Genomic DNA, 16,490 nt, shown 5'->3' with positions numbered 1-16,490 from the left:
CTACGCTCACATTTGAATTATATATTGTCATGGTCGATTTTTTAAGTTATTTTCAAGAAATTCATCTCCGAAGAAAATTATTGTTCTTACCTACAGCAAAAATAAAACTAGCAAATAGTAGACTAGAGTTTTCAAATCTTTCCATTAATATTTTTTAATCTTAAATACCATAAGAAACCAATGGAAGGAAAAAATACAGTTTTGCTTAGCTTAATCTATCCTTTGTAGGTAAGTACATAATTTGTATGAGGCTTTACCAAAACTCAATTTTTAATTGTAAAACGGATAGGAATAATAAAGAAATCCGTTGAAATATCTAGTGCCTCCAATGGAAGAAACATTTTAATTAAAACAACATAATAATTAAAGCAAAAGATTTATTGAATATATAGAAAAAAATAAGAAAATGCGACCGTTTTCGTTAATTTTGCCTTGGCCAGTGTTAAGGTAAAATACTTCAGTAGGATTTCAATTTACACCACGTTTAGTTTTTCATGGCTTCTTAACTGTGAAACATTCTAATGAGGGTTTTCTAACGTGAGATGGCAGCACTGTTGCGACAGGTCCAACGAACTGTCAAAATACATACTCGAATCGTATTTCTCTGCATATTTTTGGTTTTATTTATTTTTTAATAACCTATTTTCGAAATACTGCTCCTTAAATGCCACAGTTGTGAAGTGCAAATAAACAAGAGGGCATAATTTCCCGGTAAATCACGATGGAAACAGTGGCTCGTTGTAATTCAATTTACAACAACAAATAAATTAATAATTTTGACGCATATAAAGCGCCTTCGGTGGCAGAAACCCCTCAGTAACCAAGCAAGAGTGGTGAAGAAAGCTCATTCTTTCTCTGAAAGAAAAGAGGCCTGTGTTCAGGAAAAAAAAGGCTGATTATGAATGAACGGGTTTCCACAAGATCCTACGCTAAAATCAGCCTTAACACTGGCCAAGGCAATTCTTTAAGTGACGTAAAAGAAGGGAGATGCTGAATGACAGCTCGTTTAAAGATGGCGACAGCTGGGTTGCCATGGTAACGGTGACAGTTGATCTCGTCGGCCATGGTCACATCAGTGCTGTCTTCACCTTTGAGACGTTCCTCGTTTACTCCGTGTCCATTGCCACCTGAAATATGAAATAAAAACTGCTGTAGACATGTTTTTTTTTACCTAATAGTGAGAACGCGTGTAGTGCGAATTTTAAGGGTAGGTTTTTTTTTTAAGTAAAATGGGGGAATGAAACGATTTTGAAAGTACGGAATAAATATAATTAGCAAAGTGCACAGATGTTTTTTTACATATTCAGATAAAAAAGTCAGCTTGAACATCGTATTTGTAAAAAAAATCTTATTATGAGATTAGTAATTAAGTTACACAATGCATTCATTACTATTGCCTGAATCTTATTAACAATAAACGATTCGTTTTGCTAAAGGTTGCTTAAGCATGGTAACTTTTTGTAATTTATGTACCCAATACCTGCAAGCCATACACCATGCCAAAATATAGAGGTAAATATAATCATCTTTGACAGTCGTTACGGGTAGTCAGATACCAAAAAATCTGACAACCAGTCTTACCGAGGGGTATTGGGTTGCCTTGGTAACTGGGTTTAAGAAGTCAAGTAGGCAATCGCTCCTTGTAAAACACTAGTACTCAGCTGCATCCAGTTAGACTGGAAGCCGTCCCCACATTATTGTGCATATGGCTAGGCAGATGCTGAGATAATATTTAGAGGGACAGCGCATAGGTAAATCAACTTGTAATGTTAGAAATACACTCACAATCAAATATACGTCAATATTAATTAACAGGCGTGGTAGAGACTATTATAACACTTGGAGTTTCGCAATTGGGGCTCACTTCTTCCACATTCATTCCACTACCATTATCCGGCTTGATTATGACAATCGGCAAGTCTTCAACGTCGGGAGCTAGCGCCCACTTTCTATACAAACTTTTGGCCATATCTAGAGTAGAAGATAATGATCTAGTTGTTCCAAGATAATAATTGGTCCGGGTGGTAACAAATGGTATTTCCACATCAGACGTCACGACTCGACGCGTAGCTTTTTCATTAAAATCTTCACCATTCTGCTTCGCTTTCAATGCAGCACTTAGAAAAGTTGACCATCTAAAATAGTAGTAGTATTTTAGTAAGTCATCCCACTGTTTGCATGCGTAGTCAGAAATCTCTCCGTTTGGTCCCCATAAGGTAATCTGGTTGCGCGCGTTTAGTTCGTACAAATCAGCTTCATCTGAGCTATTTCCTAAACTTCTGGCCTTTTGGAACCATTTATAAGCCGAAAAATGTTCATTTTCATTTAGTATACTCCCCATATCGCTAAGCGCATCGAGGAATCGCTTGATGGACGCGTCGAATATGAAAGTATTCGTGAGTCTGTCATTGACGACGTTCACATAAAGTTGTTCCACTCTGTATTGAAGTGCTTGGCGCGTCACGTCGACAACATCATACCAAAAACCATCAGAGCTACAATTGTCATCGTCAATGTAGACTAGGTGCCTAAACGCCTCGAATAAATCGTAGCTTCTGTACCAAGCCCAAGGTTTTAATTTAAAGCTAGGCCTTCTAGTGACGACGTACTTGCCCCTCACTCGGTTGATTCCGTTAAAACTGTAAACACTTTTGAGCAAATACTTCCAAGCTTCGGCAGCCGATTTGCAACCATATCGTCGCTCCGCATAGTCAGCGACCCACGCGTCAAGGTCTCGCACGGGAGATTGTCGCCAGGCGGACTCCAACATTAAGTCATAAACCACATAATTCTGGTTGATGCCTTCAGGCGTGAGACCTATGCCGATCATAGTGCTATTCGTCTGCAACCTCGCCTCGTAAACGTTTTTGTTTATAGTCACCATGTTGCCAAACATGCCAAGGGTGCCTCCGAAGTTGTGCAGCATGCACCAGATGAAAGGTTGTCCGAAATACATTTGATACAGATCATACTGAGGCCACTGCTCTGACTGGAGGTCCAGTATAAGCATCCTACCATTTGGTACAGAAGTAATAAAAGCTTCCACTCTCTTTAAAGGCCAAAAAAGAGGAGTGTCAACAAACATCCAATTTTGAAGAAGCCATACTGCGTCTTCATCAAATTCCGAAATAGTCTTGTAAATTTGTTTCGCTGTCTCTTGAACGAATGACGTTGAAAATTGTGACACTTTGACTTCGTTAAAAGGATCAGCTGTGTATATGTGACTTGGGGGCACGTCTCTAGTGATTTCTTTCAAAAACATTTTTCCTATGGCCGTAAACAAAGGATCAAATGGATCGAGGAAAAAATCGCAGCAGTATGTACTATCGAATTTGTTCCACTGATCTACTCTATAATAAGTGCTATTGGGATAATATTTCGGCAATGACACTGGAACGTGACCGTTGAAAGTAGGCAAAACGTAAATAATTCCAAGATTGCGCATTCTCTTGATAATGTCATTTTGAATTTCCGTTTGTTTCTCATGCCAGGACTTTGGCAAGGGGCCTCCCCAGCCGTGTACGTTGCCCATTCGGAGCCAAGACAAGAATGCTGGGCCAGTGAAGTGTTTATCTATTTCTTCTTGTGTCATTCCGATCTGTTGGTAGACTCGCGACCAGGCAGCCTCCTGAGCTACGGGGGCCAGAGCCAGGTTGATGCCATTGAGGGCCATCCACTCCACATGCGCCCTCCAGTCATAGATGTTCCACCAAACGAAGCTATAAGACGCGGTACAAACATTTTGGTAGTATCTGAATCTGTCATTAGCGATTACTACTTCATTGACCTCGGGCAGCGGGTCTGGTATCCTGACGTTCTTGGTCTGCCATTCCACCTGGCTCTTGCAGTACTTCTTCAGGTAATAGTTGAAACCCCAGACAGCAGCCACTCCTGTGCTCGCTTTAATGTTGAGTTGTCCTCCGCGCGTTTTTATATGGAACGAGTCTTTCTTGTTGACGAATAAAGACGGATCTATTTCGACCGTTACTTGTTGCAAATATCCTCTGATAACTTCTAAGGCTGCTTGTTCTTGGACCTCAGGGGGTGCTACGGTCTGTAGTTTCGTTGGGTCTAAATGTTCTAGGTTGAGAGACGCCGCGAGCGCACATAGTGAGAGCGTGAATACAGTGGACCGCCACATGACGCTACCGGAGTCCTACTGTGCCCGGCAAAAGCAGTTGTTTAATCTTATTGTACATGTAGCACTTTTAGTACAATATTGCGATAGTTACGAAACTCCCAGATTTATGTTACTCCGCGGTACTCAGGTTATTTTTTAAATATTTGTTAATTTATTGTGCAATAAGAAAGATAAGTAATAATAAAATATACAAAGCAAATTAATAATTATTTTAATATTTTCCGATTGAATGTTCAGATGACAAAAATAAACGTCATGAGATGACATTGCGACTATTCAAAAAGTTTTATTAAAAACCTAAAAATGTTTTTTTTTCCCAAATTTAAATTGAAATTCCAGTGATAATATTCTGTGAAATATATATATTTTTCATTGAAATAATTTTTTTTGATACCCAGAGTTGCACCATTTAACCATAATAATAACCAAAACTATAACCAGTCGTATACTTGACGCCCATTGGTCAAATCGGCGATTTGACAGCTGAAATTTGTTATCTGAATATAGTTAAATAGTGCAAGTCACCGTAAATACAAAAGTCAGACATTTCTAGAAGTTTTACGAATGGCCTTATTTTGTATTATGACTACGACATGGAGTGAGTTTAAATTGACCCTCGACTGGTGTCATTTGATAACGGATGGGCAATTTGTAACAAGTACTTAAGCATTTCTTATCGCTTTCTTATTTACTAACAAGTTTATGGCCCGGGTTCGCTTATCTATCGTACATTGTTTTTGTACATTTTAATAATACTGTATTGAAGATACTTAATAGGCATGATGACTTCAAAATAAGTAGATAAATAATAAATACCCGTCTTTCTTTTGTTATCATTGGATATCGTTTATTTTTTTTGTTTTTAGTCATAATTATAGAACGTTAGCAAATTAATATAAAATTAACCTATCTCTTAGTAACTCCATTTCATCTGCCTATAAAACGCCTTCCTAAAATATTTTACAGTCGGCTTCCAGTCTCACCAAATTTTTTGTACTAGTGTTTTACGGAGTGACTGTCATAACTCTAGGAAGTGGTGAAAGGGGGTATTTTGAGGTGATGTACTAAGTACATATTGACGTGAAAAAGTGCTAATCTTATTAGCTTAATTATTTAATTTATTTTATTTATTTAAACATTTATTTCGAGCAACATGACTCATAGTGTTAGTAACAATTATACTTATAAACTATGTTAGTACCTACTACACAAATACACAATATTTATACATATTTAATGATTTTGACTTTGACTGTACCTGTCTGACCTCCTTAACCTAGGTACCCGTGTAACCTGATAGCCGCTCGGTGAGACCCTATCTTTTATTACCTACATTCATGATGGCAGTTACAATTTTAGGGGAAGTACCGAGCATAGACTATGGACGGTTTAGGTACATTATTGCATGACTTTATGTCTACTTGATACCAAAGATTGGTAAGTAAGTAGTAGTAGATTGGTAAGTAAAGTTTGTAAGAACAGTAAGACATAGTAGTATAGTAAGACATATACAAGTATAAACTATTGTTACTTTTTAATTTCACCCGAAAAGTTCACATTCTGATGAACTTTTAGAGTGATATAGCTTTAGTATCCGAATAGTCATGAGACTAATTTAAATCCAGCTAAATTAAATAATGCCTTATTTCATTTATCTGGATATACTACCCTATTTGCAGTACATAAGCTATTTTACAGTAAAGTTTATGTTCACCCTTAAGCCCAAGTTCTCCGATAACATAAACATCAGTTTTCTTACTGTTCACTATGAATATTTACGTTCAACTTTCAAAGTAAGCAGTTGTTTTAAGAAAAACAGATGTTTATAATGTCAGTGCAATTAGGACCTTAAAAGGCTAAACAGGGGCCCGATTCTCCTAAGTTAATAATGTCAAAATTCGAATAGAAATTGAATCGCAATATGATCGCAATAGCAGTTTTAACCATATCGGGCATTCTGCTACTAATATATAAGACCAATCGTGTTCCAACGACATTCGATTGGTTTGCGATTGGTCTGCTATTTTGGTGATTTTGGTCTATCTATACGGTAGTTTGCTCTACAATCATATTGCAATCGTAAATCATTTGCAGACAAAATGATTTATTATTGAATGACAGAAAAGGATAAAAACGTTTATTTCAAAGCGGAATGCCACATACGCCTTGAATCGTAATTGAGTCGGGATTGGATCTCAGTCGAACGTGAATCGTATGACGCTTAAGTATAGGAGAATCGGGCCCCAGAAGGTTGTTTTAAAAATTCTGACGTTAATAGACTTACCGCGGCCTGTGGCTCGTCCCCCGGCGCGTCACGGTCGCGGTCTGCGGGTGCTCCGGCATCGCCCGTGGCGCTGGCGCCGCCGCCCCTCCTCTCCTCACCTTCCACGAGGGTCAGGAACCGAGCCAGTTCCTCCTCATCAGCTATACGGAGAGGTGTCTTCGGCCCAACGATTGCTATTGACACGTTCTGTAAAAAGATGTCATAAACACGTTAAACTGTAGGTCCCGGCAGTCATAGAACATCATTGGCAGTCATTACGGGTAGTCAGAAGCCAGTAAGTCTGACACAAGTCCAACCAAGGGTTATTAGGTTGCCCGGGTAACTGGGTTGAGGGGTCAGACAGGGCAGTCGCTCCTTGTAAAGCACTGGTACCCAGCCACATCTGGTTAGACTGGAAGCCGACACCAACATAGTTGGGAAAAAGGCTCGGAGGATGAGGATGATGTGTGAAATTAGACTATTACTGTCTTACCACAAAAACTTTTAAACGCCATTTTATGCCTTGTCTAAAAAAATGACAAATTATGACGTTGACATATGGTTCATTTTGCAGCCAAAATTTTATTAGATAAGTGTAAAACAGGGTTTAAAGTTTTTGTAGTAAGGCCCTTAGCATTGAAGGTAAACATGCACAGAAAAGTGTCGTGGACATTTTAGAATTGTTCGCGCTCAATTTTTGACCGTTTGCTAAAACAAGATGATCACAAAAAATATTTGTGTACATAACACTGTGGTAAAAGTCTCGCACACTATTGGAATCTGGCCATCTGGTTATCTCCTTGGTACAAATTATTAATTGTAAATACAGGCAACCCCTAGATTCAAAATTAATATTGAAAAGTAGGTATTTACTAAAAACCAACATAAGTAGGTATAATAACATTCCATTGGACACAAATAGGATAATTGTATATTTCAATTGTATCTTATGGTCAATGATATTGTAATGACAAGAAAAAAAAATTGGGTACTATATTTTTTGTCACCAAAATTTATATTTGTCATCAAGTTGTATCACCTAATAAATAGATCTATCGCCACGAAATATTTTCGTTCTCAGATAAACAAAGAGTGTTCCCAGGTATGAATTACCAAATTATTGTTAATATAATGTGTAAAATATGAGATGGATTACTAATAAAATTGTAGTGCATTACATGAATATAAACTTAGTTCTTATAATAATAGTTTTATTACTGAAATAATAGCTTGTTGCTCAAAATGGTAGATCTGTCAACAAATAAATCGATTAATCGATCCCTGACTGCAACTCCTTTTTATTTGTTATTTTGTCAACAATACAGTAGTTAAATTTTATTTCGTTCAGTTATTAAAATAATGTATTCGTTACCAATTTAATACATCAGTTTATAATTTTAATGAAAATATGTTCAAAGGGAAGAGGAAGGGAAGGACGACAACGAATGGGTTGTAGGTTGGTTGTAGGTACGATCATACGATGCGCGGAAAATCATGGAAAATGCAACTGCCCTGCGTTTTACAAAAATTATAAGTGCAAGCATATTACCAGCGCTGATTATTCAGTGATTGTTATTTTTAACAATAAATATTGATTATTTTGACTTTAATTAAGTGTTTTATTTACTATTCAGCTAGAAATTTAATTTAAATATATTTATACTACCTGTGAAAATTAAGACCCTTGGGGGAGGCACATGGCCAGTTAAGTAGTAGACTCTTTTGGTTGAAAGGATGACGACGACCACCCTACATTTTTAGACCTTCATGAAATCTAGTGATATAATATATGATTTATTGGTGATCTCTTTAAATTAGTTTGCTTAAAAACTATTAGGACAAACCTATTATAATACATACAAAACCATTTATTTGGTACTTGACTCCATATCTCCATGATTTTCGGTAATTTATTGTGGAATTGATTTTATATTGTTTGGTGACACCATTTTGGTGACAAATCTACTATTTTGAGGGCAAATCCTATTATTTAAGAAACACAAAATGAATTAAATTGGTGACAGCTTAAATCATACCCAAAAAAATTCTATAAAAGTAAATTATCCCACACAGAGCCAATCTATACTAATATTATAAAGCTGAAGAGTTTGTTTGTTTGTTTGTTTGAACGCGCTAATCTCAGGAACTACTGGTCCGATTTGAAAATTTCTTTCAGTGTTAGATAGCCCATTTATCGAGGAAGGCTATAGGCTACTTTTTATCCCGGTACGGGAAGTAGTTCCCACGGGATGCGGGTGAAACCGCTGGCAGAAGCTAGTGTTTAAAATATACAGAAACTTTACCTTAGTGTTAAGATCCACTTCGTTAGGCAAAGTATCTCTCAGAGCACGTAAGCCATGGGCCACCAACTCCTGAAGGTCACAGTCCATGAAGCTAGACAGGTGCTTCTCAAGGTACGTCCTGGCTGATTGGGAACGAGCACCGATGGCCATAGCACGGCAGTCGAAGAAGTTCGCTGAGGGGCACGTTTGGTAAATGTGGGGTCCTTGGTCCTGGAATTACATGAAATTCTTTAACAGTTAAACAAAATGGCAGAAAAAATAAAGATTACTTTTAAATATTTTAGATAAATGTCGACTCCACTGTACTTTTTGACTTTGTTCACGACCCGAGGAAAATAAAATCGAAACATGTACTATTTAACACCCTGCAAAATTTCAAGTCAATCAATGCAGCATGCTAGCAATAATAAATAATGGTAGGAGTCCTAACTGATGTTATAAAGCTGAAGAGTTTCTTTGTTTGAAAGAGCAAATCTCAGGAACTACTGGTTAAATTATTTCAGTGATAGGCCATTTATTGAATAAGGCTACAGTTTACTTGTTATCCGGGTAAAACTGGTGACAGAAACTTGCTGTGCCCTACAGGGTCCACAATTGTACCTAGCTCTAAGCCAAATTGTAATACCTACACATTACATTGTGGAATGCAAATAAATAATATGAATATGAAACTAGAGAAGTAATTAAGTTTGGCGTTTACAAGGATTATACTTACATCATAACCAGCAACCAACAGTCCAACGCCGAGGGGTCTCTTATCGTACCTCTGCGTACAGATCTGCATCTTATTCCCAACTAGGCCAATCAGTCTGCCGACCGGCATCGGAGCATCGTGAGCATACTGGTGATTCAGACACTCGGTGCGCATGAAACGGCTGTAATTAGAATACAATTTAATTAATTATTTGATTTTAAACATTGAGAATAGACATGACAGAAAAATACGCAAACAGCACTGTATGCCTTTAACATTTTACATGTATATACTTTAGGTAAAGTAAAAATACAAGTAGCACGTTTTCAGATAGCATTTCGGGCGCTACTCAATCTCATCTCATTCACCTCATTAGTTTTAGTTGTTATCGCATTCGCATTTTATACTGAAATATAGTTATCTTATAATCTTCAATCTTAGTTTATCTTAATCTCACCCAAAACCCCTAACAATATGTATGTGTATATGTATATCTCAAAATATTTATTCACATGTTAAGGTATTTTATAGATGTTCACATAATGTTGAATGCTTTTCTATCTACTGAATAGTGTCTTGTTGTGCCGACAGAGTCCATAATAGTAGCAGTCTTTGTATATTTTCACCTTATATACATTATGGATTGTAATAAACAATATGGATATGAGAAAACATTTAATTAGACATTATAACCAGATATTTTGTGTAAAACAATTGTCAACTATAAACTTTTACCATCAAATCTCAAAGTAAACAGTAGTAGTAATAAAAATGGATCTTTATGTTATTGGTGAACTTACACCTCCCTGCGTAAAAGTATACTTATGTAAAAAAAACCTCTAAAAACAATAATCACCTCAACATTCTAGCATCAGCAGTCAATCCAGAGATAGAGATACCAATATGTTCATCAATAGGGATAATTTTCTTCTGATAAGCCGACAGCTCACTCACAGCCCTTTTCAAAGCTATGAGAACGGCGAACTGTCTGTTCTTCAAGCCTACGGTTGCTGAACCCAGTTTTACGGCTTCCATAGCATATTCCACTTGGTGGAGACGACCCTGGGGGCTCCAGACTGTGACGTCACTGTCATACTGGTTCCTGAACTGTAAAGAGGTTTGTGCATTTAGTATGAAAGTTGGCTGTATGGTGATTTCTTTGCCTACATTTGTAATTTTAAAATTGGAATGGCGAATCCTGGTAAGCGGGTCGTCTTAGGGTCGAAATAAAGGAAATAGACAAAATATAATGCATAAAGTATGATTTTCTTCTAAACAAATGCGGTAAATGCTTTAGTTACATTTATTTAGGGTTATGATTTCAAAAGACCAAGAAGTACGCTATAAATAAGTGAAGCTATAGATTTTTAGACTGAAAATATATACAAAAAGGTTTAGGAAACATGAAATCACGTTACAGTTTATAGCAAAAACGCCTAGCCATTAAAACACTTCATGAAGCCGCAATGACAGAGCATAATCGACCTCTTTTGTAATTAAATCTATAATAATTATCCCAAATCTTCAAAGAAATGAATTTGCCGATAAGACAACAGTTGCTTACCATTTTGAAAGTAACTATTTACTGTAAAATTCACAAATAATCGAGTTTTATTTGCTACAAACGAAACCGACGATGACTATGAAATTAGAAATGTCAAATTAAATTGTCATCAAAAACTGTCAAACTTGCAAATAATCTTTAAGCTATGGTTAGAGTTTTTAGTCTACGGTTTATATAATATTTCCTTTTTGCTATATTATTTACTCGCTATAAAGATATAATGAATATTTCTAAATAATGTAATAAAGTAAAATGAATAATAATACACTGAACTTAGTGAGTATGAAATATACGTATACGCTACGCTTGGTGTGTGATTGTGCATCAAGATGTCGCTATATCATTTTCTAAAGGTCAGAACAGATGGCGCTACTAGACGCTACATTTTGTGTTTAGTAAGGATTTTATTTTATTGAAGGTCCAAAGATCAGAGAAGAAGAAAGTCCAAAGATAAACAGAAAATCTGTTTTAGGTCATTGGCTGTCGAAATTAGTTCAAGAAAAATTAGGTATACTCAAATTGTAGGTAGGTACAAAACATCGAGGACTCTACTAGTCAAATAAGAAAAGCTTTTGACAAAACAAAAACCTTTTTTGGCTTACATCAATACCTACGGGTATAATTTAGGCGGTCACCAAAAATATTTTTAAGACTCTAAGCTGAGGCACCAAATTAAATAAACAACTCCAAAAAAAATAAATTGACTTTATTAAAAGGGCACTAAAGTATATAATGTTATGATCCAAAAAAAATAAAATAACATCAGAAAAATCGCAAATCTCGCACAAACATTATTTTTGGTTCCCAAAATGGATTAATGGTCACCAAATTCTATCCAACTAAAAGATTAATATTACTACCAAAAAGTTAGTGACGAAAACGAATCGCTGCAAAACCGACTCCACGTAGTCTGGTCTGCCCTACCCCTAGAGTGCAATTCAAAACCGCGTAGGCGCGGAGGGGCGAGGCGGCCTGCGAGCTGAGGCGCAGGTAGTTTTAAGGCTCGCCGCCGGGGCTGAGGCTGGCCGGCTCCGCCGGCCCGCAAGCCGAAGCTGCGGTGGTGAGCGTGAAAACCATCTGCGACGATAAGCTCGCATGGGACCGCCGGAGCCCCGCAGTGCCGGAGCCGTGACGGAAACCATGCTTGCTGCATGTTGCGTGCTTACATTTTAAACGCACTGAGTTACACACAAATTCATATAACAATAAATAAGCGACGTACGTTTGGGAACCCTAGTATATTAATTGGTATTTGGGAAATACCTATTCTAGCGATCGTTAGCTTTTTTAGTCTAACAAAAATGACCAAATTAGGAGTCATGGTATTACATAATTGGTAACATCTAAGTAGTGACAATATATAATATTTGGTCTAAAGTGTATTTTAAAGGTGTCCATATATTTTTTTAGTAGTCAATAATACGAAAAAATGGTTTTATCTAATAATATTTTTGGAAACGTCATTTGGTGACCATTTATCCATTTTGGTAACCGTTTAGAATTTTTTTGGTAGTAAAATAGGTACTTTTTTGGGTGGTGTTTAAACACAAGCCAATACTTACCAAGTTATAGAAACCATGTACCTGCCTTGAGACGGGCGAAAGTTTATGAATCTTACCAAAAAAATTGTCTCAGATTTTATTTTGGCGTTCACACAATATCCCAGAACATCAGTTAGGATGATCATGACAAGTCCTGCTTTTCATTTGACGTGCACGTGAGCAGTCGCCTCTCGTCACCATTGTGTGGGTCTTGAGTAATGAACTATAAGCCGACACGGTGTCTTACACGGAGAGAATACGAACTTTAACCTTTCGTATCTTAGGGCGTGTACCTACACATAGAATGGCCGTTTTACTGGACCGCACCTATCTAGACACACACAGAGAGCTCAATGCGGGCTAGTGATTTCAGACTTTTAAAGTTCAGGTTTCTTCGATATGTTTTCCTTTAATCACACACAAACTTCTGCATTTGTACTTGTCTGGCCTAGAATTGAACCCACAAAACATGTGAGAGGTTCATGCTTTTTTTTAAGCTTACTGTCCGAACTTCTACTCGCAAAGTGTGGGCCAAATACACCTATGCAGAAATCGTACAATGCCCTCCGAGTTCAATACAACAACGCATTTCGGATGCTGATGGGGCTGCCTCGTTTCTGGAGTGCATCAGGAATGCTCGCGGATCATCATCATCTCCGGGGCCTTCTTCCCATCTATGTTGGGGTCGGTTTCCAGTCTAAGCGGATGCAGCTGAGTACCAGAGTATTACAAGGAGCGACTGCCTATCTGACCTCCTCTACGCAGTTATCCGGGCAACCTAATGTAGGGATGTTCGCGCAGAAGTTAATTGATTATTTTCTTTGATCTGAGGTTTTTACATGATTATTTGGAAGCAGGGTGGGTGCGGGGCAGCTTAAACATGAATCATTGCGGTGCCATTTCGCAAGGAATGGCAAAGCGGTGATTACAATGTAGGTAATGTTTATTTCAATAAGCCATGCTACATAGTTTGTAAGTTTTTCTAACAATTATGAGTCTTGTTACTTGAAAATAAATTAATTTATTGTTATTTACCGCCACGCCTTTCAGAAAAAATCAGGTGTGGTTTGAAATATGTTTGTGCTAACATCAATACCTATAATTAAAGGTTGGCTTAAAATAGATGATTGAAGTGTACTTTGGGCACTTGTTAAGTATGGAATATCCCCATTAAGCCGCATAACATAACCCATTAATACTATAATGTGGAAGTTTGAAGTTTGTATTTGTTACCGTCTGAACGGATTTACGTAGGCAGGCTTGGTTACTTGTTTATAGAAAGTTGCGTCAAAATTCATGCCTTTTTAAATTAGATATCCAAGACCTACGTAAGTACCTAATAGTTATAGTCACAAATCTTAATTGTAATACTTATGTATTTCCTAACTCATAATATTAGACACATATGAGTAAATAACTCTTTTTCTGTCGGGATTTTATACCAAAATCGTTAAACCGATTAGGATGAAACGTAGGCATAGAGTATGAGAAGGTGAGAGGGTAGGTAAAAGGCACAGATATAGGTACTTCTGTCTAAGTTTTATTTGGTTGCTGGAATACTAAACTTTTTTTTGTAACCATAATATTGTGAGAATCAGCCAGTTATTTATAATCTGAAATAACGAGTGAGTTTCACTAGTAATGCTCCAATAACATAGTTGTACCCGCATTGCGTTCCGATTCACGCAACCACGGAGCCGACTCACTGATCTGTTTTTCGTGAGATACCACTTAGCTTTGTAAGTTGATTGATTGCTATCGTAGTTTAACGTTAAGTGGAACGTTTTGATGTTTTTCTTTTGTTGGGAAATGTTAAAGATACCTATTTCTTTTACAACCCACACGTTATGGTGTAGACAGCGAAATATAGGTACTTGTAATGCCAACAAAAAGGTAAGAGGTTTTTGGTGCCCTATTAGATAATTCACAACATCATGGGTTTGATTCACAATCTAAGCTAAGTATGGATTAGAGAACTTTGATATTTTTTTCTGTCGACTTTAGGTACCTTTGGCAACTTTCAGGGCGTTTCTTTAGAACCGATTAAGTAAACCTATGCGTATGTATAGTTATCGGCATGGATAATGAGCTCTCGGTGGAAGAGTGGGGATCGCACGCACTGTACACTTATGGCAATAAACCAATAAATCACTTCTGCGCAGGTGAAGGTCAGGGCTCAATATCCTTGCCGATGATAATATGTATGTAGAAGAAGTACCTACTCGTGTTTTTTTATTTACCCTACTGCCAAGAAGTGTCATGTTTTTGTATAGGTATGTCATGCAATACGGATGCTTGTACTAATTTCTTCGAGACGCGGGCAAAACTGCGAGAATATACTAGTGTTCGATAAATTCAGTAGTAGGTGTCAAATTGTTTAACTTCAGGAGGCGTGAACGAAACACATTCTTCAGGTTTAACCGCCCCTAACCATAGTCTTCGGTTAACCATGTCTTATTGGTAGGGTTGCCATAAGTATTGGAAATTGATACGGGACGTTTAAGTTTTTAAATGTGAACTGAAAATGAGGTTATTTTTTATAACATTGTCATCATAAGTCAGTCAGTTATTATAATCAGGCTGAGTTTCTGTTTTTTTGCAGTCATATTTTAAATTATATATCGGAATACGGGGCAAGTAATAAGACATTGGTGAGCACTACTCAAATATGACAATTCCGTGCCTGCCCATTCTCTGTTGGTTAGGGTGGTGGCAAGAGCGACTTTTGTGCACGGGATCTGAGATTCGATTCCTGGGCCGAATCAGTCAGGCTCCATGTGACAATATTCTGACAATAGGACTTGTGCGATGATTAATACTGCACCTTACTCGATAAGAAGAAGTCCCGTAAGTCCACAGAAGTATGGTAACCCTACTTATTAGATATTGTACCCTCACAGTGTCGTATTCCGACCGTGAGGCGCCGAGAACTCGATGCTAACACCAACTTATGACGATTATCATCCTTCAATCGTAATTTAGAACGGTATTGTAATAGGAACCTGTGGGTTTAGGCTGGTTGGAAACGGTATGTACAATTTTTTGTTAGAAATTAGAAATGTGAAAAAGAAAAGGTCAGTTCCCAATTACCTTTTTCGTCAAATAATTTGGTCGCTCTGAACTTTGGTTGGTGACTGCATAGCTGAAGGTTTTGCAGCTTTTTTACATTTTGACTTCGTTTTGACAAATAAAAAACGGTAAAGAAATTTATTTTTTTATTAAGAAAAACTTGATTCCAATTAAAGTTTTTAGTACCTACGTTTTATACCGGCCAAATACCTGATCTTTGTATTTGTAATTTACAGAACCTGGGTATATTTGTAAAAATATGTGTAACTCGATTATCACGTTAAGGAACAAATACAAATCGGCGTGAGCGATTTTAAAAACAGTTGCATCGTATGTAAACTGCCTTATGCCTTAGCAAAATGGTCAATTACCTAGTATAGTTTATTAAGAAAGTTGCCTTGTATAGTGAAACAGGACTTAACTTATGTAATTACTTAAATCTGCTGGATTTTTTAGCAGTAAAGACTTATATTATGTACCTATCACTATGGCAAAGAAGGGAGGTAGGTAGGTAGATTCATATTATTAATACCTAGCCGTTTTCCCGCGGTTTCACCTGCGTCCTGTGGGAGCTACTGCCCGCACCGGGATAAAATATAGTCTATGTTACTCGCAGATAATATAGCTTTCTAATAGTGAAAAAATATTTAAAATCAGTCCAGTAGTTTTTGAGTTTATTCATTTCAACCAAACAAACAAACAAAGTTTTTCTATTTATAATATTAGTATAGATTTTTATAACCATTGATTAATGTGCCTCAACGGATTCACCTACGGCCCGTGGCAACTGCATATTCCACGCACCCAGATAAAGAATTTGCACTAACTCTTAAAAAAATCCAAATCAGTCTAGCAGTTTCTAATATGCAAGCATTAAAGTTTATCTTTTACATAAAGTTGAAGACTTTAGTTTTC

At 37.0% G+C, this 16,490-nt stretch overlaps 1 protein-coding gene across 2 annotated transcripts; it reads right to left on the bottom strand.

Annotated features, from left to right (window-relative positions):
• Positions 1 to 360: 360 nt before the first annotated feature.
• On the bottom strand, positions 361 to 11,120 carry LOC110380831 (proteasome subunit alpha type-1). Of its 2 annotated transcripts, XM_049841377.2 has the most exons (6): positions 10,966 to 11,120; positions 10,258 to 10,508; positions 9,423 to 9,582; positions 8,708 to 8,917; positions 6,426 to 6,611; positions 361 to 1,127 (listed from the first exon to the last, which is right to left on the bottom strand). In XM_049841377.2, exons 1-6 carry the CDS (start codon positions 10,966 to 10,968, stop codon positions 1,107 to 1,109), a joined length of 831 nt encoding a protein of 276 aa, XP_049697334.1. In that variant the 5' UTR covers positions 10,969 to 11,120; the 3' UTR covers positions 361 to 1,106. The 2 variants fall into 2 exon arrangements, with proteins under 2 accessions (XP_049697334.1, XP_021196619.3); XM_021340944.3 differs by lacking the exons at positions 6,426 to 6,611; positions 8,708 to 8,917; positions 9,423 to 9,582; positions 10,258 to 10,508; positions 10,966 to 11,120 and adding an exon at positions 1,786 to 4,204.
• Positions 11,121 to 16,490: the final 5,370 nt, after the last annotated feature.

This window comes from Helicoverpa armigera, chromosome 19 (genome assembly GCF_030705265.1).
Source record: "Helicoverpa armigera isolate CAAS_96S chromosome 19, ASM3070526v1, whole genome shotgun sequence".
Lineage (NCBI taxonomy): Eukaryota > Metazoa > Arthropoda > Insecta > Lepidoptera > Noctuidae > Helicoverpa > Helicoverpa armigera.
Note: the sequence above shows the minus strand (reverse complement) of the source record. Positions and strands in the feature narration are given on the sequence as shown.